The sequence below is a fragment of the Salvelinus alpinus genome, chromosome 19 (assembly GCF_045679555.1).
Source record: "Salvelinus alpinus chromosome 19, SLU_Salpinus.1, whole genome shotgun sequence".
Taxonomy (NCBI): Eukaryota; Metazoa; Chordata; class Actinopteri; order Salmoniformes; family Salmonidae; genus Salvelinus; species Salvelinus alpinus.
In genome coordinates, this window is record NC_092104.1 from 37,907,717 (window position 1) to 37,935,101 (window position 27,385).

The 27,385-nt window shown below is 41.9% G+C and overlaps 1 protein-coding gene across 2 annotated transcripts in view; it reads left to right on the top strand.

Annotated features, from left to right (window-relative positions):
- LOC139545497 (adhesion G-protein coupled receptor D1-like) overlaps nucleotides 1-27,385 on the top strand; it is a 50,605-nt gene that overhangs the window by 12,244 nt on the left and 10,976 nt on the right. For both annotated transcript variants that reach the window (XM_071353321.1, XM_071353322.1), the window contains 3 exons: nucleotides 858-999; nucleotides 23,559-23,632; nucleotides 24,306-24,429. In XM_071353321.1, coding sequence (XP_071209422.1) covers nucleotides 858-999; nucleotides 23,559-23,632; nucleotides 24,306-24,429 — 340 coding nt within the window. The remainder of the gene's footprint in view (nucleotides 1-857; nucleotides 1,000-23,558; nucleotides 23,633-24,305; nucleotides 24,430-27,385) is intronic.

Sequence of the window (27,385 nt, forward strand, 5' to 3'; positions counted from 1 at the left end):
AAGCATATTACGATAATTCTGTGAAATAAATATTTTACATGAATTTGATTAAAGTAATTTGGTGGTCTAAGCGTAAACAATCTTGTTTGATTTAAAACATGTAGTTACTGGCAGACATCATCAATAGCATAATTGCGTCTAGAAATAGAGCTTATTATGCTCAAGGAGTTGGACTTACTGTTGTGGCCCTCAGTACAGCAAATAGCTTTGACTGCCTCTGCAGAAATCCAGAATCTAAGGTTGCGTTTACACCGTTTACACAGGCAGCCCAATTCTGATATTTTGATCAATTATTGGCAAAAGATCTGATCTAATTGGTCAAAAGACCAATGAATGGCAACATATTACAATTATGCCGACTGTGTAAACGCAGCCTAAAAGTACTATGTGTAAGTGATACGGCACTTGGGATCAATCAGCTTCTGCTACAATATACTTTCTTCTAAACGAGTTTCTCAGTAAAACTGGATGACAATAATAAACACCCATGTTTACAAAGTAGAAAAGCAGTTTATTCAGGAAATTCCAATTGGTGTCAGTATGCCACCATTTTAGAAGGCATAACTTATTTACTTCACATTTGATGATTAGGTTAGTTCCTAATGGTTGTGTTTCACTCCCCAGTGGGTGAGAATGTCCGTCTGTATAATGATACGGGGTTGTTGCCTCTACAACCTACCGTCACTTACCTGTTGACCTCGAAAAGCTCCTGACGTAATGCTGTGTTTTCACTGTGATTGATGACATGACAGATGTTTCAGAGTCCCACTCTCCTGCTACTGTTCTGAGCCCTCTGTGACACTACTGTGTACATAAAACACCTCTCGTTGGTGTTAGTGACAAATCATCTCTCTCAGGATCAACGAGGCGGCTGATTTCAAAGACCATAAGATCCAGGTGGCCAGTTTCCTCATCTCACTGAAGGTGGAGCCATCACCTGCCCTGTCCGTCAACCTGTCTGGGGCTCCGCTCATCAAGATCGTCCTCACACACATCCTGGTAAGGGTACATACCAACACACACCGCCCAGAAGTGTATTGAATTACCAAGCTATGACGATGGATTACCATTTTACTGGCCATAAGAAACCATCTCTGTTATGAGTGAAGGACTTGAAAAATTGTGCTGGAAAACTGTTTGGCAATGGTTCTTCAGAAATGTGCATCACAGTTGCTGGTTGCGGGATTGTTACCTTCGGAAGAAGGGTGTGACTTTGGCTAAGGAGTATCCCCTTTTGTATATTGTTTCTTTTTGGGGGGGGAGGGGACTCAGTAGGGGACAGTCACTCAATTAGTTCATGTCAGCTAACTTTTTTTTGATTGGCAAGTTAGTCTAGCCTGCTATCTAACCTAGTAATCATGGTCGAATTACCAACTGGGGTCCCCCATTGATTTTGTTAGTCACTCTTTTTGTGGCCCCCACCCCCATCAAAGTTCCCATCCCGGATCTATATCATTCCAAAGGCACTCAAAAATACCCCCCCCCCCCCCCCCCCCCTGTTTTCCCTCACAGTATGTGAAAAGCTCAGTACTCACCAACACAAAGACAAAGGACATTTCTTTTTGTTTCCATTAGTCCCAACCTCTTCATTTTCCTTAACAAAGCATGATGCTTCCCGAAAGAAAAGTGATTATCAACATTTGAACTGTAGGCTTTGTGCACTTTGTGCACTTTGTGCACTTTGCCTTTCTGCTTTGTGGCAGGGATTTAGTGGAGAAAGTTTTGCCAGCTTCTTTAGACCTCTCCCATGGCATTTGAAACCCATAATGAAAGTTAACTTAGAAAACGTGTATGGCAATTGTTAGCCCTACTGTAAATGCAGAAATGCAATAGAGAGCTCTATAGTCCATCCATAGAGTGATCTTAAGTCATCCACTTCAAGTCAAACAATTTTCCATAAACACTCAATAGTTGGAGAAGGGCAAAATTACCTCCAAAAGATAGCATCCAATAGTAATTTTATCCAATAATTTTTTACCAAAAATAAGATGTCATATTTTTCCATCAGCTAACATAAGTAGCCCCAGTCCATTTCACTTGTAGAGAATGTGCTTCCCCTGCCATGTGAGCTGCTCAGTTGAAAATATTCACTTGCTATTAAAGTGAATCACCATCAAAGGTATTTTTTTCCTTCCGTCTCTCTTAAGAGCACAAATTAAAACCATGCGGCTTTGTGAAACCATGGCAACGGGCTTTGTTTGCCTCCATTTTCCCATGGAAATAAATGTTTATGCTGCAAGGATCTGACTGGGGTCCTGTGACATGATTTTAGCAGACACCACAAGAGAGGGGAGAGTCTCCTGTATTTTGAAGTGCTGGAGATGCATTTCAGTGCTCTTTCATCTTGATTCAAGGTGTTTCTATTTACACTCACTTACACTGCCTTACCCCTTGTTGTTATGGTGACAAAATAAAGTTGTGATAAAGCAATGGTTCTCACAGAAATTAACATTGGTCATGTGACGGGAATAGTTTGGACCTCAACTCCAGTGACACCAAATGTTTTATGACAAATTACCGTACAGTATTTGATTTTGGTTTTTGACTTGGGTGCCAACACCTAACGTAAGACAATAGCTGAGACTCATGTTCAGAAGTTGCATACCTCACACATCACTTTTTGGCTGTAACCTTAACCAGGAAAAAAAGTAAATATGCTATTACTGGTCTGTTGTGAGCCGGAGGATAGATTCAGGCCAAAAGTGACTGACTATTTTGGGAATTTTGATGTCTTTGGGAGCTGGTGGATACTTATCACCCTCCAAACTAGGAGAGAGGGAGAACTGCTCACCCACTATGTGGAAGACCTTTCCCGTCATTGTTCACTCCGCTTTTTACTGCCTGTCCAAGTCCACTCCCTAATGACTTCCCGTGGCGTGCCTCCATTGCTCAGGGGTAGCTTAATGATTTGTGATGGACACTTCTGTTTTCCCAACGCTTTTAGCCAGCAAGAGGAGAGAGAGACATCTAGTCACTTTATTAAAGTCTGAGCAGGGTAATTGTGTCAGCAGCAGCATAGTCCTGTCAGCTACCCCATATTTCACCATCCTGGTCATGGTGCCATGGTAACAACAGATCCGGTGTATTAGTAACACTGTAGTACAGGGATCATCAACTAGATTCAGCCGCGGGACGATTTTTGGTCGGGGGCTGGAACATAATTACAAATAATTTGTAAACTGAAAATTGACTGCAAGAAGCCCAAACAGGTATAATATTTGACTAAAACATAATAATTTCAAACCTTGCTTACATTTGTATACGATCACGTCTCTTTGTAGTGCTTTGTGTGGGCAAGTAGTTTGCTGATGTCAATGTTGTGAACAGAGTGCCTCATGGTGGCAGTGGGGTTATGGTATGGGAAGGCATAAGCTACAGAGGACAAACACAATTTTATCGATGTAAATTTGAATGCACAGAGATACCGTGACGAGATCCTGAGGCCCATTGTCGTGCCATTCATGCAAATAAACCAAAAAATAATAAAAAGTAGCACAATAAAACAACAATAACAAGGCTATATACAGGGGGTACCAGTACTGAGTCAATGTGCGGGGGTACAGGTTAGTTGAGGTAATTTGTACATGTAGGTAGGGGTGAAGTGACTGCATAGATAATAAACAGCGAGTAGCAGCAGTGTGCAAAACAAATGGAGGGGAAGGAGGTGTGTCAATGTAAATAGTCCGGTGGTCACTTGATTAATTGTCAGCAGTCTTATGGCTTGGGGGTAGAAGCTGTTAAGGAGCCTTTTGGTCCTAGACTTGGCGCTCCGGTACAGCTTGCCGTGCGGTAGCAGAGAGAACAGTCTATGACTTGGGTGACTGGAGTCTCTGACAATTTTATGGGCTTTCCTCTGACACCGCCTATTATATAGGTCCTGGATGGCAGGAAGCTTGGCCCCAGTGATGTACTGGGCCATACGCACTACCCTCTGTAGCGCCTTACGGTCAGATGCCGAGCAGTTGCCATACCAGTCGGTGATGCAACCGGTCAGGATGCTCTCGATGGTGCAGCTGTAAAAGTCTTTGACCTTTACCAAATCTTTTCAGTTTCCTGAGGGGGAATAGGTTTTGTTGTGCCCTCTTCACAACTGTCTTGGTGTGTTTGGACCATGATAGTTCATTGGTGATGAGGACACCAAGGAACTTGAAACTCTCGACCCGCTCCACTACAGCCCCGTCGATAATAATGGGGGCATGTTCGGCCCGCCTTTTCCTGTAGTCCACAATCAGCTCCTTTGTCTTTCTCACGTTGAGGGTGTGGTTGTTGTCCTGGCACCACACTGCCAGTTCTCTGACCTCCTCCCTATAGGCTGTCTCATCGTTGTCGGTGATCAGGCCTACCACTGTTGTGTCGTCAGCAAACTTAATGATGATCTTCGAGTCGTGTTTGGCCACGCAGTCATGGGTGAAAGGGAGTACAGGAGGGGACTAAGTACACACTCCTGAGGGTCCCCAGTGTTGAGTATCAGCGTGGCAGACTTGTTGTTGCCTACACTTACCACCTGGGTGTGGCCCATCAGGAAGTCCAGGATCCAGTTGCAGAGGGAGGTGTTTAGTCCCAGGTTCCTTAGCTTAGTGATGAGCTTTATGGGCACTATGGTGTTGAACGCTGAGCTGTAGTCAATGAACAGCATTCTCACATGTACCTTTTGTCCAGTTAGGAAAGAGCAGTGTGGAGTGCGATAGAGATTGCGTCATCTGTGGATCTGTTGGGGCGGTATGCGAATTGGAGTGGGTCTAGGGTGTCCGGGAGGATGCTGTTGATGTGAGTCATGACCAGCCTTTCAAAGCACTTCATGGCTATCGACATGGGTGCTACGGGGCGGTAAAACATTTAGGCAGGTTACCTTCTCTTCCTTGGTCACAGGGACTATGGTGGTCTGCTTGAAACATGTAGGTATTACAGACTTGGTCAGGGAGAGGTTGAAAATGTCAGTGAAGACACTTGCCAGTTGGTCCGTGCTTTGAGTACACGTTCTGGTAATCCGTCTGGCCCCGGGCTTTGTGAATGTTGACCTGTTTAAAGATCTTGCTCACATCAGCTACGAGAGCGTTATCACACCGTTATCCAGAACAGCTGGTTTTCTTATGCATGCTTCAGTGTTGCTTGCCTCGAAGTGAGCACAAAAGGCATTTAGCTCGTCTGGTAGGCTCGCATCAATGGGCAGCTCCCATCTGGGTTTCCCTTTGTAGTCCATAATAGTTTTCAATCCCTGCCACATCCGACAAGCGTCAGAGCCAGTGTAGTAGGATTTATTTATTGACACTTTGCTTGTTTGATGGTTCGTCTGAGAGCATAGCAGGATTTCTTACAAGCGTCTGGATTAGTGTCCCGCTCCTTGAAAGCGGCAGCTCTAGCCTTTAGCTCGATGCGATTGTTGCCTATAATCCATGGCTTCTGGTTGGGATATGTACGTACGGTCACTGTGGGGACAACGTCGTCGATGCACTTATTGATGAAGCCGATGACTGAGGTGGTGTACTCCTCAATGCCATTGGATGAATCCTCGAACATATTCCAGTCTGTGCTAGCAAAACAGTCCTGGAGCGTAGTATCCGCGTCATCTGACCACTTCCGTATTGAGCGAGTCACTGATACTTCCTGCTTTAGTTTTGGCTTGGAAGCAGGAATCAGGAGGATAGAATTATGGTCAGATTTTCCAAATGGAGGGTGGGGGAGAGCTTTGTATGCATCTCTGTGTGTGGAGTAAAGGTGGTCTATCATTTTTTCCCCTCCGGTTGCATATGTGACATGCTGGTAAAAATGTGGTAAAACTGATTTAAGTTTGCCTGCATTAAAGTCCCCGACCACTAGAAGCGTCACTTCTGGATGACCATTTTCTTGTTTGCTTATGGCCTTCTAGAGTTGGTTGAGTGCGGTCTTAGTGCCAGCATCGGTCTGTGGTGGTAAATAGACGGCTACGAATAATATAGATGAGAACTCTCTTGGTAGATAGTGTGGTCTACAGCTTATCATAAATTACTCTACCTCAGGCGAGCAATACCTCAAGACTTCTTTAATATTAGACACCAGCTGTTATTGACAAATAGACACACACCCCCACCCCTCGTCTTACCAGACGTAACTTCTCTGTTCTGCTAGTGCATGGAAAATCCCGCCAGCTCTATATTATCAATGTCGTCGTTCAGTCACGACTCAGCGAAACATAAGATATTACAGTTTTTAATGTCCCGTTGGTAGGATAATCTTAATTGTAGGTCATCAATTTTATTTTCCAATGATTGCACGTTAGACAGTAGGACGGATGGCAGTGGGAGCTTACTCGCTCGCCTACGGATTCTCAGAAGGCAGCCCGATCTGCGCTCCCTTTTCCTCCGCTTTTTCTTCACGTAAATGACAGAGATTTGGGCCTGTTCCCGGGAAAGCAGTGTATCCTTCTCGTCGGACTCGTTAAAGGAAAAAGCTTATTTCAGTTCGCGGTGAGTAGTCGCTGTCCAGAAGTTATTTTCGGTCAGAAGAGAAGGTAGCAGCAACATTATGTAGAAAATAAGTACAAAAAAAAGTACAAACAACGCAAAAAAACTAACAAGATAGCAAAGTTGGTTAGGAGCATGTAAAACGTCAGCCATCCTCTTCGGCGCCGTCTTCGGCACCATGTTAATGCAGTGGTTCCCAACCTTTTTCGGTTAATGTACCACCAACTGAATTTTTCTATGCCCGGTGTACCCCTGAAGTATCCCCTCATGTGCCTTTTACAAGTAAATCTATGGTCTCATTAGTCTTCTCAAGTACCCCTGTGGATAGGCCAAGTACCCGCAGGGGTCCTAGTACCCCTGGTTGGGAACCACTGTGATAATGCACGGCCCAAGTTGCAAGGATCTGTAAACAATTCCTGGAAGCTGAAAATGTCCCAGTTCATCCATGGCCTGTATACTTACCAGACATGTCACCCATTGAGCATGTTTGGGATGCTCTGGATTGACGTGTAAGACAGCGTGTTCCAGTTCCCGCCAACCCATTGAGCATGTTTGGGATGCTCTGGATTGACGTGTAAGACAGTGTGTTCCAGTTCCCGCCAATATCCAGCAACTTCTCACAACCATTGAAGAGGATGTGGGGCAACAATCAACAGCCTTATCAACTCTTTGTGAAGGAGATGTGTCGCGCTGCATGAGGCAAATGGTGGTCACACCAGATACTGACTGGTTTTCTGATCCACACCCCTAAAAGGTATCTGTTACCAACAGATGCATACAGTATCTGTATTCCCAGTCATGTGAAATCCATAGTTTTGGGCCTAATTCATTTAATTTGACTGATTTACTTATATGAAGTGTAACTCAGTAAAATCTTTGAAATTGTTGCATCGTGGGGGGCCAAATAAAACTACCCGCGGGCCAAATTCAGCCCTGGCCTCAAGTTGGGGAACCCTGTTGTAGTAGAACAACAACAGCCACTTACCTTCTGGTCTCGAACACAAACAGTAGACAACCTTTGACCATCCACCTCCTTTATTTCACATGGAGGACACCTGTCTTATGGGCTGAAAAAGTGACTTCATGAAACCTATTGCTGTGAATGACTAAAACTATATGCAATTAATTGACAGTGTCACTGACCAGTCGTAATGATCTATAATGACCTTGTGTTATGGCTATTAGCATCGTTCACAAGGGAGTCCAAACAGGTCTGAGCGGATGGCCAGTGAATCTGACCTTGCATCCATGATTGATAACCTGTGAGCTCAGAGCCTCATTAAACATCTAGTGAGGTCATGTCATTCCAGAGCTAACTGGCTATATCGTATCTGTCTGGTCCAAGGTGACGCCACGCCAGCCAACAGGGTTCTAGGGAGCAGCTCCGATACGGAGCGAAGGTGTTATCAGGTCTGCCAGAAGCCCATGAGCTTTCTCACGCTATTCTGCGCTGTTGCTGATTGGGCCTTGGCTCCAACTGTGATTTATTAGCTCTGTCCGATGTGGGTCTAGCGTGGGAGGGTCAGCGGAGAGGAGAGAGGGGTACTGGGGTCTGTAGTTAAACATTAATACATACATAAAACCCCCACTCCTCCTCCTCCTCTTCGCTCAAAGCATCACACTGATGGTATGAGGTGAAGAAATGGAAAGTGTGATTTCACGGAATGCCGGTGTTGCTCAGTGTCAAAATTGAAAGGATTAAAAAAAGGTTTTGACAAGCAGGACTGAGTTTACAGGCCAATAAAACTGTGTTTTGGAGTGGCGGCGGCAGCTCCATGAGAGAGACTGTGGGGAGCGGAGGAATGGAGAGGAAGTAGTGTAGGAGCGCTGGTGGCCTCTGTCTGTCTCTCCCAGAACTGACCCACACATTCATACTGTACTGCAGCAGCCACTTTTATCAGGTGCTGGAATGAAAGAGCTAGTATGAATGCGCAGTGTCATATTGACTGCATTTTATAGATCTTGCTTTTGCCCTGTAATTGATCACATTTTTATCCACCTGCTGTATGTCTGCTTAATTATAAAAAGGGGTGTGAGGATGAGAGAGTGTTTGGAGGGGAGAGCAGGCTAGTGATTGCAAGTCTAGTAGACTTTCAGGAAATCCAAATAAGGGTGGAATTAATTATTAATCAAGAACTGGGAAAATAAACCCACCGAAACCTTTTTTAAGAACCCTGATACCCAATATTTTTTAAACAAGTAAGCCAAAGATGGTATCAGTCGTCTCTGCCACAAGCAGTCTTTATTGCCCGTTTTTATAACTCCCAGTACACATCCAACCCAAACCCTGTGGGTGAGTCTCTCTCTTTCTTTCTCTCGCTCTCTCCTTTTCTTCTTTCTTTCTTTCTTTCTCTCTCTCTTTTTTCTTTCTTTCTTTCTCTCTCTCTTTATTTTTCCCTTTCTCTCACTCTCTCTTTTTTCTTTCTTTCTTTCTCTCTCTCTTTCTTTTTCCCTTTCTCTCACTCTCTCTCTCTTTCTCTCCCTCGCACACAGACTTGCTTACACATTTGGGCCAGCTCGCTGATCAATCGCAGATGGAGGTCTGGCGATTGCTATCCTCCTCTTGCCAGGAGCTTTGCATTGAGGGTCTCTCTTTCCCCCGCCCTATTTTCTCTCTCTCTCCCCCTTGCGCTGTTCCCCTTTCACAAAGTTACTCAAATGGAACTTCCTTTTAATTTCCTGGTGCAAAAGAGAAAGTGACGGTGTGGCGCATATTTCAAGGAAAAATTCACCCATTTTGAATGTTATATAGTTTTTGTGCATCTCTGTGCGATGTTCTATCAATTCCCGGGGTAATTTCATGTTTTCATGTGTATCTAAGCTATTGCCGTTCAAGCAGGTAAAAATACAACCAGTATGACGAGTTTTGCATGATGCAACACATGAAATGGCCCAGGGAATCGATAGAACATCGCTCAGAGATGCACAAAAACGATATAACATTGAAAATGTCTGAATCTTTCCTTTAAGTAACATTCTCCCATATTAACACAACTCAATGAAAAGACCAATATCTCAGAATAAGCTTGGTGTAGTGTGATTGTTTTATCCCAGCAAGGCCAGCATATAATTTTAAAAAAATGCCATATTATTTTGTAATCAAGGATATTGCAATATAACTAGAGTGAGCTTGTTAGACTTCCAGATCTTGGCCTCCTGCCCTATCAAAACAAAATGGCAACTTCCAGCGTTTAATTGGCTTCACTTTTCTTCACACTTATCAACACTTACATAGTTGTTTTGTGTGTATACCTTGGAGACTCAACTCAGACCACAGCTGCAAGCCTTACATTTCCCCTGATATCATGACCTCACTCTGCTCTGGGCCAGTTGTGTTGTGAAGCTATGCTCAGATGTTTCCTTCACTGTCCTTGCTATCCGGGCTCCTTGGGACATCCCTACCACATTGAAGTTGACATTTAAAATGGTTAAGGTTATGGTTAGAATAAGGGTAGGGGTTAGGATTTAGGGTAGGGGTTAGGGTAGGGACATCCCAAGGATTCCGGATGGCACTAACCGTTCCTCCACATCCTCTAAATTAGTTGGTGTGTCTGACACCATGGAGCTTCATATCATAGCAATATTACCGGTTTATTAAGCCCAAACTGTCCTGGGGTTAGCTCAGACCCACCAATTAAAAGTGGATCCCAGTCTGAAATAATATCATAACAGATCCCAAGTCAGTGATGTGTGACTAAAGATCTGCTGTGATCCTAACCTGCTGTGCTGAGTGCTTTGGTCCATTGTGCCTGCTGGACTGGATAGTGTTTCACTGCACCTCTGTGTGCCTGTCCCAGACATAGAGCAATAAAGTGTTTCCTTTTGTGGCTAATTTTAACTACAGTAATTGTTGCCATGGGGAGATGCATATGTTTGCACTTTCTACATGTTATATAGTGGAACCAGACACCGGGTTTAGCTCTACCTGAACTCTCCTGTTTATTAAAATACTAAGGCAACAAAGGAAGTTCATTCATGTTTTTTTGGTGTAATGGTGTAGCTGATGTAGTTTGAGTTTCAATGCTCTCATTGTCTCTGCAGACGGTTGTGCTGTTAGACTAGTTTTCAGTGGCTGAAGATTGTATCTGTCCCACACCACACACCTCAGAGTAATTCTAAATTACACCCTGTCTCTCTCCATCTGTGTCAAAAACTGTCAAAAACGTGATTTTTCTGTGTTTTATATATATTTCCCCACTATGATTTTGGAATAATACTGTGAACATTTTGAAAATGATGTTGTCCTTATAGTGTAAGAACTGTTTGATTAGACTGCCTGAAATTTCAGCCTGTTTTTGTGGGATGGAGTTTTGGCCTGTCTGGTGACATCACCAGGTGGTAAATTAGTTAATAGACCAATAAGAAAGAGAGTTTCAAACCTCTCTGCTAACAACAGCTAGTTTTAGATTTCCCCGCCCCACTTAGACCACTCCCAGACAGTCCTAGCAAAATTATTTATTGAGAAATTGTTCTTTGCTTGTGACCATTTTCATTTAAAACAATCACAGTAAGGTACTTAATTGTTAACCAGAATTGATTTGATATTGAGATAAAAATGGCTGTAAATGTATTGTCCACAATATTTATTTAGACTGCATTGCATTTGAAATAAGTCTTACTACAGACTAGCAATGCCAGCCCAGAGAATGTGGGTTAGTGTGGTAGAGCTGGACAGTGTGTAGAGGGAGTTTGTGTGTTAGTCCGCTATTTGGCTGTACGTTAGAGAACATATGGTGGTGTTGGGCTTAGTTTTGATGGATAGGTAGTGTCATGGTTGCTGTACAGTATATACAGTATTCCTGTATCAATGTGTCAGAATCACTGCATTGAAGCCTACAAGAGGTCCACATGAGAGTGAGCCACCATCCATACGCCCTTCCCTCTTTTTCTGCGCTTTATTTTTTCCGTCTTAGAACCAGCTGTCCAAAGCTAGTATTCAATTTGGCCTGGAATAGTCTGATGTCTTTGGATTTGAGAAGGCGTGTCCTGTCAGTGGTTGGGAAGGTTAGTTCAACCACAGAGAGGGCTTGACATCCAGCTCTGGCAATCATTGGGAGGTCTGAAAGATGCCGCAGTACAGAGAGGAGCTCGAAGAGTTTGGTGGGTATGTCATGTAGGGGGCTTATATGCAGATGTTATGTGTGATAGTTTGTATTTTTACCTCGTCATTCTGTCCATGGACATTGTGAGATTGTCTTCAAAGACGTCAAGCTTTGCATTGACATTAACTAGCTAAAGCACAACATTTGTTCATATGACCAGAATAGACATATCAGAATGTAGCCGGTATTTATCCTGTTGGCAGGGCAGACGTGGAGGGCCATTCTTTCACCATGACGACAGATGGGGGGGGGGGGGGCTCTTCGTTAATCACCAGCATATGCCACTCATCCCTGAAGCATAATACTCCCTACGAATCTCCCCCAAATGTTGTTATGCAACATGCTGCCACATGATAGGCGTGTTGTCATGATGTCATGGCAGCTGAAAAATACCCCGTTCACCCTTAAAGAGTTGCATAATCATTAACTATACTCCTTACTGAGCTGCAGGATTTTCGATCCATACTATATTGTATGCCCTGATTCAATGATTAGATGGATGTCACTGGTCTCTCATTGTTTGTGATGTAGGCCTAGTGGGTTGACAGAACAGTTGAGACAAACTGCTTTCTTCACTAGTCATTTAATGATCTCTGAGGAAAGAGAGAGGGGAACTACAGTAGTTTACTACTATCTGTGTCTCTTACTCCCTTTCTCTCACTCTCACTCTGTCACTTATTCTCTGCCTCCCTCTGGCAGTCTCATTCTCTTCTTTTTTCACTCAATCTGCCTTTCAGTCTCTGTCTTTCGATCTCTCCTCCGTTCTCTGTCTCTTTCTCTCTGACTGTTTCTCTGTCTCTGTCTTTCTCTCTCCTCCGCTCTCTTTCTCTTCCTCAGATGAGGTTTGAAGTGATTTCCAAGGCTAATTCTGCTAGCCCTCTGTTGTTAATAAATTGATGGAGCGGAGCTCTCTTTCCTGGCAGACGGCGAGGCTGCAGGGCACCAGGGAGACGAGGGAGCAGTGGCAGGCGCGCACACACAGACACACACACACACACACACACACACACACACACACACACACACACACACACACACACACACACACACACACACACACACACACACACACACACACACACACACACACACACACACACAGACCAGATGACATCTCTCTCTCTCTCTCACTCTCTTTCTGCATTCTAACACTGAGGAGAGACTCAACTCCACATCACTCTCTCTACTCTCCCCAGATATGGGCTCAGAAACACCCAACGGACATGTCAGAACAACAACCACTGTGTCGCCACAGAGACATTGTGACTGAATAATACCACATCTCCCATCTGTGACTGTCCGTTTTGTCAGTGTGCTTTTCAACGTGGGTCTGGTCCATGTCAGAGCTTGTAACATTTTCCCTCTCCGTAATCACTCAATGTGGAAAATTAGTCCCCTAGTTTTCTCTCTAACATAATAGCATCAAAGTTTCAGCGGTAGAAGAGAACAAATGTTCCAGAGTAAAGGAATGCCTGATGGCAGTGTATAATTGTTCTTTCTCTTCCTGGACTGTGAATGGATCCTAGTTGTACCTCACCCTCCCATCTGCTTCTATTTACACCCACCAAGAACCAGTGAGTTATTAAACCCCACAGGGCCCTGTAAACTCTCCCAGAGGGTCTCTCGCACCTCGTCAAAGACAGACGTTTCCCATGCTGATGGGCTGCATGTGTGCTGCTCTCAAGGCCTGTCTATGGAGCACACAGTCCTACACACGAGTCCTTTCTGTAGATAAAGCACAATGTTCAGGTGAGCAGCACACTGCTCTACACAGGGTGATCAAAGTACAGACAGCACAAGAGCACTTAGCTATTGTGTGAGTTAGGGGAAAATCACACACAAAATATATATACTATGAAGGCACGAGTTTGGCCCATAGCTAACATTATAAGGTAATATGAAGCAGAGAGTGTATGGTAGGGCCAGGAAACAGACACATGCACAAGGCATCATGCCTCACAGTCAGATTCACTCTCCCGCTCACTCACTTTTTCCAGAAGGGAATAGAGACAGTTCATCTCAACACTCTGATCTAATTTCTCCATTAAGACCCAGGGAATAAGGTGGGTCTGCTGTAGATGTTACACCATGCCAGCCTATGAATACTTAGTTTTGTGTTGAAGAAAGATTGGATGGAGCGTTAGGGTGAACCTGAAACCATAGCCAGACCCTAATTACCACATTCCTTTAACCATTAGCTCACTGTCTCTGGGGTCTCCATTTAAATCTGATTAAAGGAATTATATGTAAAAAGTGAGTTATAATCAAATAAAATGACAGTAAGGAGTCTCACACAATGTAATAATCACCTTTGCTGCGCGGCTGAGCCTTTATTATGATCTAGCTCGGGGGTGTCAAACCCGTCAGGGTGTCCAATACGGCCTGGGTGGTTTGGGTAAAAAAAAAATGGTATATATATATACTGTATAGTGCCTTCAGAAAGTATTCACACCCCTTTACTTTTTCCACATTTTGTTGTTTTACAGCTTGAATTTTAAATTGATTATTTTATGTGACCGGTCTACAGTACAAGCAATACCCCATAATGTCAAAGTGGAATTCTGTATTTAAAAAAAAAAAAAATATGTTTTACAAATGTATTAAAAATTAAAATCTGAAATGTCTTGAATCAATAGGTACTCAACCCCTTTGTTATGGCAAGCCTAAATCATTTCAGGAGTAAAAATGTGCTTAACAAGTCACATAATAAGTTGCATAACTTAACATGATTTTTGAATGACTACCTCATCTTTGTACCCCACACATACAATTATCTGTAAGGTCCCTCAGTAAAGCAGTGAATTTCAAACACAGATTCAACCACAAAGATCAGGGAAGTTTTCCAATGCCTCGCAAAAAGGGCACCTATTGGTAGATGGGTAAAAATAAAAAAGCAGACATTGAATATCCCTTTGAGCATGGTAAACGTATTAATTACACTTTGGATGGTGTATAATTACACCCAGTCACTACAAAGATACAGGTGTCCTTCCGAGCTCAGTTGCCGGAGAGGAAGAAAGCTGCTCAGGGATTTCACCATGAAGCCAATGGTGACTTTAAAACAGTTACAGTTTCATGGCTGTGATAGGAGAAACCTGAGGATGGATCAACAAAATTGTAGTTTCTCCACAATACTAACCTAATTGACAGAGTGAAAAGAAGGAAGTCTGTACAGAATAAAAAATATTCCAAAACATGCATCCTGTTTGCAACAGGGCACTAAAGTAATACTGCAAAAAATGTGGCAAAGCAATTCACTTTTTGTCTTGAATACAAAGTGTTATGTTTGGGGCAAATCCAATACAACACATTAATGTGTACGTACCACTCTCGATATTTTCAAACATAGTGGTGGCTGGATCAAGTTATAGATATGCTTGTAATCATTAAGGACTGGTTAGTTTTTCAGGATAAAAAAGAAACGTAATGGAGCCAAGCACAGGCAAAATCCTAGAGGAATACCTGGTTCAGTCTTCTTTCCACTAGACACTGGGAGATTAATTCACCTTTCAGCAGGACAATAACCTAAAACACAAGGCCAAATCTACACTGGAGTTGCTTACCAGGAAGACAGTGAATGTTCCTGAGTGGCCAGTGACAGTTTTGACTTGAATCTACTTGAAAATCTATGGCAAGAACTTAAAATGGTTGTCTAGCAATGATCAACAACCAATGTGACAGAGCTTGAAGAATTTAGAAAATAATAATGGGCAAATGTTGCACAATCCAGGTGTGGAAATCTCAGAGACTTACTCAGAAAGACTCATAGCTGTAATCGCTGACAAAGGTGCTTCTACAAAGTATTGACTCAGTGTGTGAATATTTTATAGATATTTCTGTATTTCATTTTCAATAAATTTGCAAAAATGTCTAAAAACATGTTTTCACTTCGTCATAATGGGGTATCGTATGTAGAAGGATGAGAAACATGTGTTTTAAACCATTTTGAATTCAGGCTGTAACACAACAAAATGTGGAATAAGTCAAGGGATATGAATACTTTCTGAAGTATATGTATGTATGTATGTATGTATGTATGTATGTATGTATGTATGTATGTATGTATGTATGTATGTATGTATGTATTAGAGGTCGACCGATTATGATTTTTCAACGCCGATACCGATTCCGATTATTAGAGGACAAAAAAAGCCGATACCGATTAATCAGCCAATTAAAAAAGACATATATATGTATTTATATTTATATATATCATACACACATTTTTGTAATAATGACAATTGCAACAATACTGAATGAACAATGAACACTTTTATTTTAACTTAATATAATACATAAATAAAATCAATTTAGTCTCAAATAACATGAGAACATATGTTAAAACGAACCACCAGCTTTCATGGGTCTTCAATATTCCCAGTTAAGAAGTTTTGGTTGTAGTGCAGAAAGCAGAGCTTGTCTGCATGGTCCCCTGTCAGTCTGCTCCTCCGCGAAACACAGACCTTATTTGATCAAGACACTCAGAAAGACTCATAGCTGTAATCGCTGACAAAGGTGCTTCTACAAAGTATTGACTCAGTGTGTGAATATTTTATAGATATTTCTGTATTTCATTTTCAATAAATTTGCAAAAATGTCTAAAAACATGTTTTCACTTCGTCATAATGGGGTATCGTATGTAGAAGGATGAGAAACATGTGTTTTAAACCATTTTGAATTCAGGCTGTAACACAACAAAATGTGGAATAAGTCAAGGGATATGAATACTTTCTGAAGTATATGTATGTATGTATGTATGTATGTATGTATGTATGTATGTATGTATGTATGTATGTATTAGAGGTCGACCGATTATGATTTTTCAACGCCGATACCGATTCCGATTATTAGAGGACAAAAAAAGCCGATACCGATTAATCAGCCAATTAAAAAAGACATATATATGTATTTATATTTATATATATCATACACACATTTTTGTAATAATGACAATTGCAACAATACTGAATGAACAATGAACACTTTTATTTTAACTTAATATAATACATAAATAAAATCAATTTAGTCTCAAATAACATGAGAACATATGTTAAAACGAACCACCAGCTTTCATGGGTCTTCAATATTCCCAGTTAAGAAGTTTTGGTTGTAGTGCAGAAAGCAGAGCTTGTCTGCATGGTCCCCTGTCAGTCTGCTCCTCCGCGAAACACAGACCTTATTTGATCAAGACATTCTCTATGGAAGACATGAACGGTAAAATAACGAAGGAACTCCTTTCAAGTTCAGCCGCAAGTTATTACAGGAATTATAACGCGTCGACTATTTCTCTCTAAACCATATACCTTTGACTAATCACCTCACCTCGAAAACAAAACGTTTATTCCGTTCCGTATTTTATCTAACGGGTGGCATCCATGAGTCTAAATATTCCTGTTACATTGCACAACCTTCAATGTTATGTCATAATTACGTAAAATTCTGGCAAATTAGTTCGCAAAGAGTTGCATATACCCTGACTCTGCGTGCAATGAACGCAAGAGAAATGACACAATTTCACCTGGTTAATATTGCCTGCTAACCTGGATTTATTTTAGCTAAATATGCAGGTTTAAAATTATATACTTGTGTATTGATTTTAAGAAAGGCATTGATGTTTATGGTTAAGTATACATTGGAGCAATGACAGTCATTGATTGATTGTTTTTTATAAGATAAGTTTAATGCTAGCTAGCAATTTACCTTCGCTTACTGCATTCGCGTAACAGGCAGGCTCCTCGTGGAGTGCAATGTAATCAGGTGTTAGAGCATTGGACTAGTTAACTGTAAGGTTGCAAGATTGGATCCCCCGAGCTGACAATGTTAAAACTCTGTGGCAGAACGTTCCTAGGCCGTCATTGAAAATAAGAATGTGTTCTTAACTGACTTGCCTAGTTAAATAAAGATCAAATAAAGGTGTAAAAGAATATATAAATGTCACGACCGTCGTAAGAAGCGGACCAAAGCGCAGCGTGGTTTGAATACATTCTTCAATATTTTAATGAAGAACACTTAAACAAAAACCAACAAAACGAATAAGACGAACGTGACCGCTATATAGACACTGTGCTAACATGCAACATAACATAGACAATCACCCACAACCCACAATACAAAACAGGCTACCTAAATATGGTTCCCAATCAGAGACAACGCAAAACACCTGTCTCTGATTGAGAACCATATCAGGCCAAACACATAGAAATAGACAAACCAGACATACAACATAGAATGCCCACTCAGATCACACCCTGACCAAACAAAACATAAAACATACAAAGCAAACTATGGTCAGGGCGTGACATTTAATTTTTTTTATAAAATAGGCAAATCGGGGCCCAAAAATACCGATTTCCGATTGTTATGAAAACTTGAAATCGGCCCCGATTAATCGGCCATTCCGATTAATCGGTCGACCTCTAGTATGTATGTATGTATGTATGTATGTATGTATGTATGTATGTATGTATGTATGTATGTATGTATGTGTAATGGGTCCTAGGTGTAGCTGGTGTAGAGAGTCAGGCGCAGGACAGCAGATATGAGTAATCAAAGTACTTTTACTCAAAATGTCAATTAAACAAAGTAATACAAAATTCAAAATTTGTTTTTCCTTTGCCTCCAACCCCCTTCGATGTGTAGAACGGATGTTGGGAAATGCTGGGCCTCTCTTTCGATACGAAAGTAGATCTGTTTAAATTCTTTCGCAAGATTAAACTTAAGCATGTGTTTTCGCAAAACACTGATTCGGGCCTAGTAACACATCAAAGAACTGGTACCCATTTTAAGCCCAAAAGCAAATTCTGTCCCATGGTTAACAACTCCTCGATTAATACCTATTGTAGGTTAGTCGAACAAGAAGCCATGTCAGTATATACGAGACAAACAAACCACATTCAGAAGAACCTCACTAGAACAGAAGAACTGGCACTCAATGAATTAATGAAAGATTCATCTTTGGTTATAAAACCTGCAGACAAGGGGGGTGCTGTGGTTGTTTTAGACTATGAAAAATATAAAGAAGAAATTCAGAGACAACTCAGCAATGAACGTTTCTATAGAAAACTGAGTGTTGATCCCACAGGTGTTCCAAAGGGATACAGTATATGCTTGAATCGGGAGCAAGCCCTATTAAACAACCTTATCTCAAAACCTGAATATGAATATCTTTACTGCAAATGTGCCATACGTCCATGCTTATACATTTTACCGAAATTACACAAACCTAAAACACAACAAGGAAACTATCCAGGCAGACCAGTGGTTGCAGGAATAGGCTCAATGCTAGAGCCATTGTCGAACTCTGTAGACTCTTTTATTAAATCTCATGTGCAATCATTGCCATCATAAGTAAAAGACTTCGTAGACTTCGTAAACAAGATCTCACCAATAACGTGTTTAAAAGAAGACTGTATTTTGGTCACATTAGATGTCGAGAGTCTATATACCAGCATTTCCCATGTGGGGGGGCTGGCAGCACTAGCACACTATTTGGGAGACAGAGATACTAATGAATATCCACCAACAAACTTCATTCTAGAGTTGGCTGAATATGTTTTGACGTATAACTATTTCAGGTTTGATGATGAATACTACCTCCAAACGAATGGAACATCGATGGGCTCTACATTTGCTCCGAGCTATGCTAACCTCTATATGGGTCTTTTTGAAGAACGTTTTGTTAATAATGAAAACGAGAATCCATTTTTGAATAAAGTCCTGAAGTGGTATCGATATATTGAAGAAATTTTTTGTGGGAAGGAACTGAAGAAGAACTGTCAGATTTTATGGCACTACTCAATGACATTGACCCTAATCTCAAATTCCCTATTGAACGTGACACTCAACGTGTTCATTATCTCGATATGTGGATTGAGAAATCAAATGGAACCCTGTTTACAACTCTGTATAGAAAAGAAACGGACAGAAATACTCTATTACAGGATGACAGCTTCCACCCTGAGCCATTAAAAAGAGGACTTCCAAGAAGCCAATTTTTTAGACTGCGCCGTATATGCCACTCCACAGAGGACTATCTAGAAAAAGCAGCGGAGATGCGCATGAGGTTTCTAAGAAGAGGCAATGTGTGGATGAAGCTCATAATTTGGCATTGGAAAAAACATGAGAAGAACTGCTACAAAAAAGACCCGCTAAAGCCAAAGAACACTCCGTAATGTTCACAACTACATATACTTTGAATTCGCGAAAAGTGGGAGGTGTGGTCAGGAAACACTGGCATATTTTATCATCGGACCCAGCTTTGCCGGCTGAATTTAAATATCCACCACGTATTGTGTATAGGAGAGGTCGCAATTTACGCTATAAATTGGTTCGTGCCAACTGCCAGCCACAAAAGAAAATTAGCCAAGCTATTTTACGCCCTCTACCAAATGGTAGCTATAAATGCAGAGGATGCGCACAGTGCAACAATATGATGAAGTGTGAATATTTCTGCCACCCACACACAGGAAAACGGTTCCAAATAAATGACATTATTACGTGTTCTACCACCCATGTTATTTACATTATTAAATGTCCATGTGGGCTCTGTTATGTCGGTAAAACCACCCGCTCTCTCAAACAGAGAATTAGTGAACATAAAAGTTAAATCAGGAGAAAGGACAGGGATTATCCAGTCGCTGTACATTTCAATGACCTGAAGCATGACATTTCCACCTTTAGATTTTGTGGCATAGAGAAAGTTAAGATATCAGACAGGGGAGGAGATATTAATAATACTCTGAGTAAAATAGAATGTTTTTGGATTTTCACCCTCCAGACATTATTTCCTAAAGGACTTAATGATGAAATGCCTATGTATGTTATGTTGTGAATTTGAACATGAAATATGTGTCTCTTCTAGATTATTCTGACGTTTTTCGTATGATGTACCCAATGACTAATGAAAACTTGCTATGTCCTCATTGAGATTTTACAGACGTGTTCAATACGCCTTATTTATACAGTTTTGTAATATTTATGAAATGCATATTGTTATATTTGGTAGCACTTATTTGTTTTTCCTTTGCCTCCAACCCCCTTCGATGTGTAGAACGGATGTGGGTGGGGCCAGGTCTACATAAGGGTGCAACTTTCAAAAAATCACAAAAGCTCTGACGAAGGCCGTGTGGCCGATACGTAAGCTTATTAAATATCAATTAAACAAAGTAACAAATACACGTACACCATGACAGACCGAAAATACAAGAAACAATCACTCACAAAAAAACATGAGGGAACAGAGGGTTAAATACTGAACAAGTAATTGTGGGATTGAATTCAGGTGTGTAAAACAAAGACAAAACAAATGGAAAATGAAAAGTGGATCGGCGGTGGCTAGAAGGCCGGTGACGTCGACCGTCGAACACCGCCCGAACAAGGAGAGGGACCGACTTCAGCGGAAGTCGTGACAGTATGTATGCATGTATGTATGTATGTATATAGATACAGTATATGTATATTTATATATGTATGTGTGTGTGTATTGACTTTTATATTTTTTTTTTATTGGGGGGGGAAAGAAACTAAATATACAGTTGAAGTCGGAAGTTTACTTAGGTTGGAGTCATTAAAACTCGTTTTTCAACCACTCCACAAATTTCTTGTAAACAAACTATAGTTTTGGCAAGTCGGTTGGGACATCTACTTTGTGCATGACACAAGTAATTTTTCCAACAATTGTTTATTTCACTTATAATTCACTGTTTCACAATTCCAGTGGGTCAGAAGTTTACATACACTAAGTTGACTGTGCCTTTAAACAGCTTGGAAAATTAAAGAAAATGATGTCATGGCTTTAGAAGCTTCTGATAGGCTAATTGACATAATTTGAGTCAATTGTAGGTGCACCTGTGGATGTATTTCAAGGCCTACCTTCAAACTCAGTGCCTCTTTGCTTAACATCATTGGAAAATCAAAAGAAATCAGTCAAGACCTCAGAAAAAAATTGTAGACCTCCACAAGTCTGGTTCATTCTTGGGAGCAATTTCCAAATGCCTGAAGGTACCACGTTCATCTGTACAAACAATAGTACGCAAGTATAAACACCATGGGACCACGCAGCCGTCATACCGCTCAGGAAGGAGACGCGTTCTGTCTCCTAGAGATGAGCATACTTTGGTGCGAAAAGTGCAAATCAATCCCAGAACAACAGCAAAGGACCTTGTGAAGATGCTGGAGGAAACAGGTTCAAAAGTATCTATATCCACAGTAAAACGAGTCCTATATTGACATAACCTGAAAGGCCACTCAGCAAGGAAGAAGCCACTGCTCAAGAAACGCCATAAAAAAGCCAGACTACAGTCTGCACATGGGGACAAAGATCGTACTTTTTGGAGAAATGTTCTCTGGTCTGATGAAACAAAAATAAAACAGTTTGGCCATAATGACCATCATTATGTTTGGAGGAAAAAGGGGGAGGCTTGCAAGCCGAAGAACATCATCCCAACCGTGAAGCACGGGGGTGGCAGCATCATGTTGTGGGGGTTCTTTGCTGCAGGAGGGACTGGTGCACTTCACAAAATAGATGGCATCACGAGGAAGGATAATTATGTCGATATATTGAAGCAACATCTCAAGACATCAGTCAGGAAGTTAAAGCTTGGTCGCAAATGGGTCTTCCAAATGGACAATGAACCCATGCATACTTCCAAAGATGTGGCAAAATGGCTTAAGGACAACAAAGTCAAGGTATTGGAGTGGCCATCACAAAGCCCTGACCTCAATCCCATAGAAAATTAGTGGGCAAAACTGAAAAAGCATGTGCGAGCAAGGAGGCCTACAAACCTGACTCAGTTACACCAGCTCTGTCAGGAGGAATGGGCAAAAATTCACCCAACTTATTGTGGGAAGCTTGTGGAAGGCTCCCCGAAACGTTTGACCCAAGTTAAACAATTTCAAGGCAATGCTACCAAATACTAATTGAGTGTATGTAAACTTCTGACCCACTGGGAATATGATGAAAGAAATAAAGCTGAAATAAATCATTCTCTCTACTATTATTCTGACATTTCACATTCTTAAAATAAAGTGGTGATCCTAACTGACCTAAGAAAGGGACTTTTTATTAGGATTAAATGTCAGGAATTGTGAAAAACTGAGTTTAAATATATTTGGCTAAGGTGTACAGTATGTAAACTTCCGACTTCAACTTTACTTTAAAATGGCTAAAACCAAATCTAAACTGTGTAGATATGATAATGGACGTGCATTCATACAGTTTCTTGACTGTGTCCCGCTAGACAGTCAGGGAGCATCGACAGTTCCAAAAACGATGGATAGAGGACAATTTTTGGCACAAGGAAAAGTTACCAATTTTCATTGCAGCCCTCCGGACCTCATTGAAGACCAAATGCGGCCCCCGGGGCACAATTAGTTTGACACCTCTGCTCTAACTTGTTAAGCTGATGTCTTCTTCAGATGTTTATTGGTCTCTCAATGCCAGTGAAGGGGACATTGTTATTTGATTTCACAAAACAAAAAGGTGGTTCATTCTTCCAAATTCAAAAGAGATTGCTATTTTTGGAGCGCATCGAGACAGCTTTAATGGTGTTGTTAAGCTTATTTTATGAAGAGAGAGCCAACTGGAGTCATGGATAGCCGTCTTCGAGAGAGCTGCTCATTTCCAAAGCTTCCAAAGGATCCCATGCCTCTCTCATGATGATTACAGTAACATGCACTTTCCTAACAGGTTGCTCTGGTTTATGGGAGTAAACAAAAGCCAGTGTTGGCCATCACACCAACTCACTAATACAATCAAGTCAATTGTTTTCTATTTAATATTTATTTTACCAGGTTGTCTCCTTGAGGTAAAACAACCTGTTTTTCAAGGGAGACCTGGACTTGTGGTTCTTCAACTGAATTCTGTTCAGAAATATAAAATTAGGTCTTCTTTGGGATTTGATTTTGACAAGATACAAATGCCAAAGAATATCAAAATGTCACACATGCCCATCTCACAATAGAGGTTTGTGAAGTAGAGCTGTAACTGTGAAACTAGGACATTGTTTTCTTTTTTCAGAACAGGGATCAGCAGGGTCAAGCCTTAAACCAAAGCAACAAAGTGTTCCTCTACTGTGCCTTCCTCGACTACAGGTTGGGTTTACATATGCACACTGAAATATATCTATTTCATGTCTATCACTGAAATAACTCATTTTGCCCAAAACATCATCATCATATACATTACATCCTTGATACATAGCATCAATACATTTGGTACAGTATATATATTGAGGGAGGGAGTGTGCAACCTTCAGTAAAAACACTGCCATCTGATAAGCCAATGTTTTGGCTGTTTAAATGCTATAAATCATTGTGAATTGTGACTGTTTTACTTGGACTCATTATGCTTCCTGTCCCCTTCCTTCTGTGGTTCATGAAAAAAAATGAAATATTTGACAGCCCTATTCAAAATCTAATTCTGCAAAACATATGTGTTAAAGGGCCTCCCACATAATCGTTTTACCTAGAATATAATCCGGTTTAGGGAGTATGTGCCATTGTAGAATTATCCCTGCTATTTTGACAGGCATGTTTATGTGTGTGCTTGCATATGTGTCTGACAATCTCTCTGTCTCAACTCCTGTGTGTCTATGTGTCTCTGTCCACTCACTCACTCACTCACTCACTCACTCACTCACTCACTCACTCACTCACTCACTCACTCACTCACTGTCTGTCTGTCTGTCTGTCTGTCTGTCTGTCTGTCTGTCTGTCTGTCTGTCTGTCTGTCTGTCTGTCTGTCTGTCTGTCTGTCCTCCATCAGTTCAAAGGTGGGTGTTTGGTCCAATGAGGGCTGTGTGCGGTCCGGAGGGAACATGTCCTACTCGGTGTGTCTGTGTAACCATCTCACCAACTTCGCCATTCTCATGCAGGTGGTTCCCATGGAGGTAAGATCCCCTTTCCTTTCCTCTCCTCCACAACACGCAGTCCCATGCAGAACCTTGCTGTGTGTGTGTGTGTGTCCTCTTTCATCACTGCACCAGTGATTTATGTGAGTATATTTGCACAGGGGTCTGTGGTTCACCACACAGTAACTTCTCCCCATCCAGAGGTCCTGGTTCTGCTAGAATGTTCAGCATACCTAAGTAACAACGTTGTTTTCAGTAGTGATTTAATAGGGCATTGCTGCAGACTACCATGATTAGGTGTGGTTTCTTTGGGTCTCGACATGAGGCGATGGTCCATGCCTCAAAGACCATCTATTCCCACAGTCTGTTTGACTCAGGGATTCTCAAGCTATACTCACTGGCCAGTTTATTAGGTACACCACCCCGTTCACAGACAGTGAGTCCCGTGTCCGTGGCTTGCTATATAAAGCAGGCAGACAGGCATCGAGGCATTCAGTTACTATTCAATTGAACGTTAGAATGGGCAAAACAAGTGACCTAAGGGTCTTGGTATGATCGTCGGTGCCAGGCGCTCCGGATCCAGTATCTCATGAATGGCTTCCCTCCTGGGATTTTCACGCATGACAGTGTCTAGGGTTTTCCCGAGAATGGTGCTACAAACAAAAATATCCAGCCAGTGGCAGTCCAGGTGGGCGAAAACATCTCGTTCATGAGAGAGGTCGAAGAAGAATGGCAAGAATCGTGCAAGCTAACAGGCAGACAAATAACGGCTCCAGTACAACATTGGTGTGCAGAACGGCATCTCGGAACGCACAACTTGTCGATCCTTGTCACGGATGGGCTATTGCAGCAGACGATCACAACAGGTTCCACGCCTATCAGCTAAAAACTCAAAAGAAGCGGCTCCAGTGTTTACACAATCCCCAACACTGGACAATTGAGGAGTGGGAAAACATTGCCTGGTCCGACGAATCCCGGTTTCTGTTGTATCATGATGATGACAGAGTCAGGGTTTGGCGTAAGCAGCACGAGTCTATCCGGCCTGGTACAGGCTGGTGGCGTTGGTGTACTGGTGTGGGGAATGTTTTCCTGCCACACATTAGGTCCCTTGATGCCAATGCGCAACAAATGTTTCCGACACCTTTTAGGTACCTACTAAACTGTCCGGTGAGTGTATACCTCCCTCTTTGTAATAGATGTATACACACTACTTAACCAACTACATGTCAATATCATACCATGAAGGCCACAATCTCCCTTTCTTCATAAACCTGTACCCCAAACTTTTATTGGAACACAGTCCAGATCACGTCACAGTTCATCACCATTAGTGCATTGTATTCTCCTAAATGGTAATCCAGGCAATAGAGGCCAGAGACAATAACCCTCCTCTGTTATCAAAAGGCCAGCAATATTCACCCTGTGAGTGTGGTGACCGACCATCCATCTTGAATAGATTCCCAAAATAGAAAAGGATAACCATCCTTTTTGTTGCGTTACTCAGTAATGTATTGAAGCAGTCGTCTCCTTGATGTTATACTTTCCTCAAGTCCCTCTAATTAGTGGGCAGCAGCCTTATCCCTCAGCGGGATGGGAACATCCCACGCATCCCTATTCTGGAAGGCTGGGACTGCTCCACTGTCCAAATGACAAGGCACCAGCTGCAGTTAATGGAGAATCAAACCTCAATGTCTGGAAATAACCTCAGCTAAAAAAAACAGCAACATGCCGTACAACACACCCACAGTCATATACATGTAACTGACAAAATAAGGGAAACACCAACATAAAGTGTCTTGATAGGGCGTTGGGCCACCATGAGTCGGAACAGCGTCAATGCACCTTGGCATAGATTCTACAAGTTTGTGGAACTGTATTGGAGGGATGCGACGCCATTCCTCCTCGAGAAATTCCATAATTTTGTGTTTTGTTGGTGGTAAAAGCTGTCTCAGGCGCTGCTCCAGAATCTCCCATAAGTGTTCAGATGGGTTGAGATCTGGTGACTGAGACGGCCATGGCATTTAGTTTACATCACTTTAATGCTCATCAAACCATTCCGTGACCACTCGTGCCCTGTGGATGGGGGCATTGTCATCCTATTAGTTAATTCCTTAATTAACTCAGGAACCACACCACTGTGGAAGCCCCTACTTTCAATATACAGTACATTGTATCCCTCATTTACTCACGCGTTTCCATTAATTTGGCAGTTACCTGTAACTAGACACACACACACACACACACACACACACACACACACACACACACACACAGAGGAAGAGAAAAGGGGAATCATCCTTGATATACAATTGTCAAGGACAAGACATATGTGCAGCACCATAGTTTGAGAGTGGACCTCATTGAGAATCAGGTCAGGGGTATTCTCTTTACCATGCCACAGCAGCTTTAAAATGGTGACAGAGTGTTACCCAGTCCAGTCCAGCACAGAGGTCCTCCAGTGAGAACACTAGTAATGAGGGTCACTGATCCCTGTTAAAGCCCAGCACTCGACATCACACCACTCTACTGGCTGGCACTGGGACTGGGACTGGCCAGGGAGGTTGGACAGGACACTAAGCACTGAGGAGGTCAGACATATTGAAGTTACTTCCTGCCATGGAGGCTAGCCATGCAATAAAAGCAATAAAATGACATCCAAAAGAGTGGCATGATCAGAAGTATGGGCAAGATATTTTTTTATTATTTAACTAGGCAAGTCAGTTAAGAACAAATTCTAATTTACAATGACGGCCTACCCCGGCCAACAGTGCGCCAACTATGGGACTCCCAATCACAGCCAGATGTGATTCAGCCTGGATTCAAACCAGGGACTGTAATGACACCTCTTGCACTGAGATGCAGTGCCGTAGACCACTGCACCGCTCAGGATCTTCTGAGTGTCTGACGTTTATTTTTAAATGTAACTATGTCACTTACCATGAACATGTAAAGAACAGGAAGGCCTGCACACTGTTTAATTTATTTTTTTACGTTT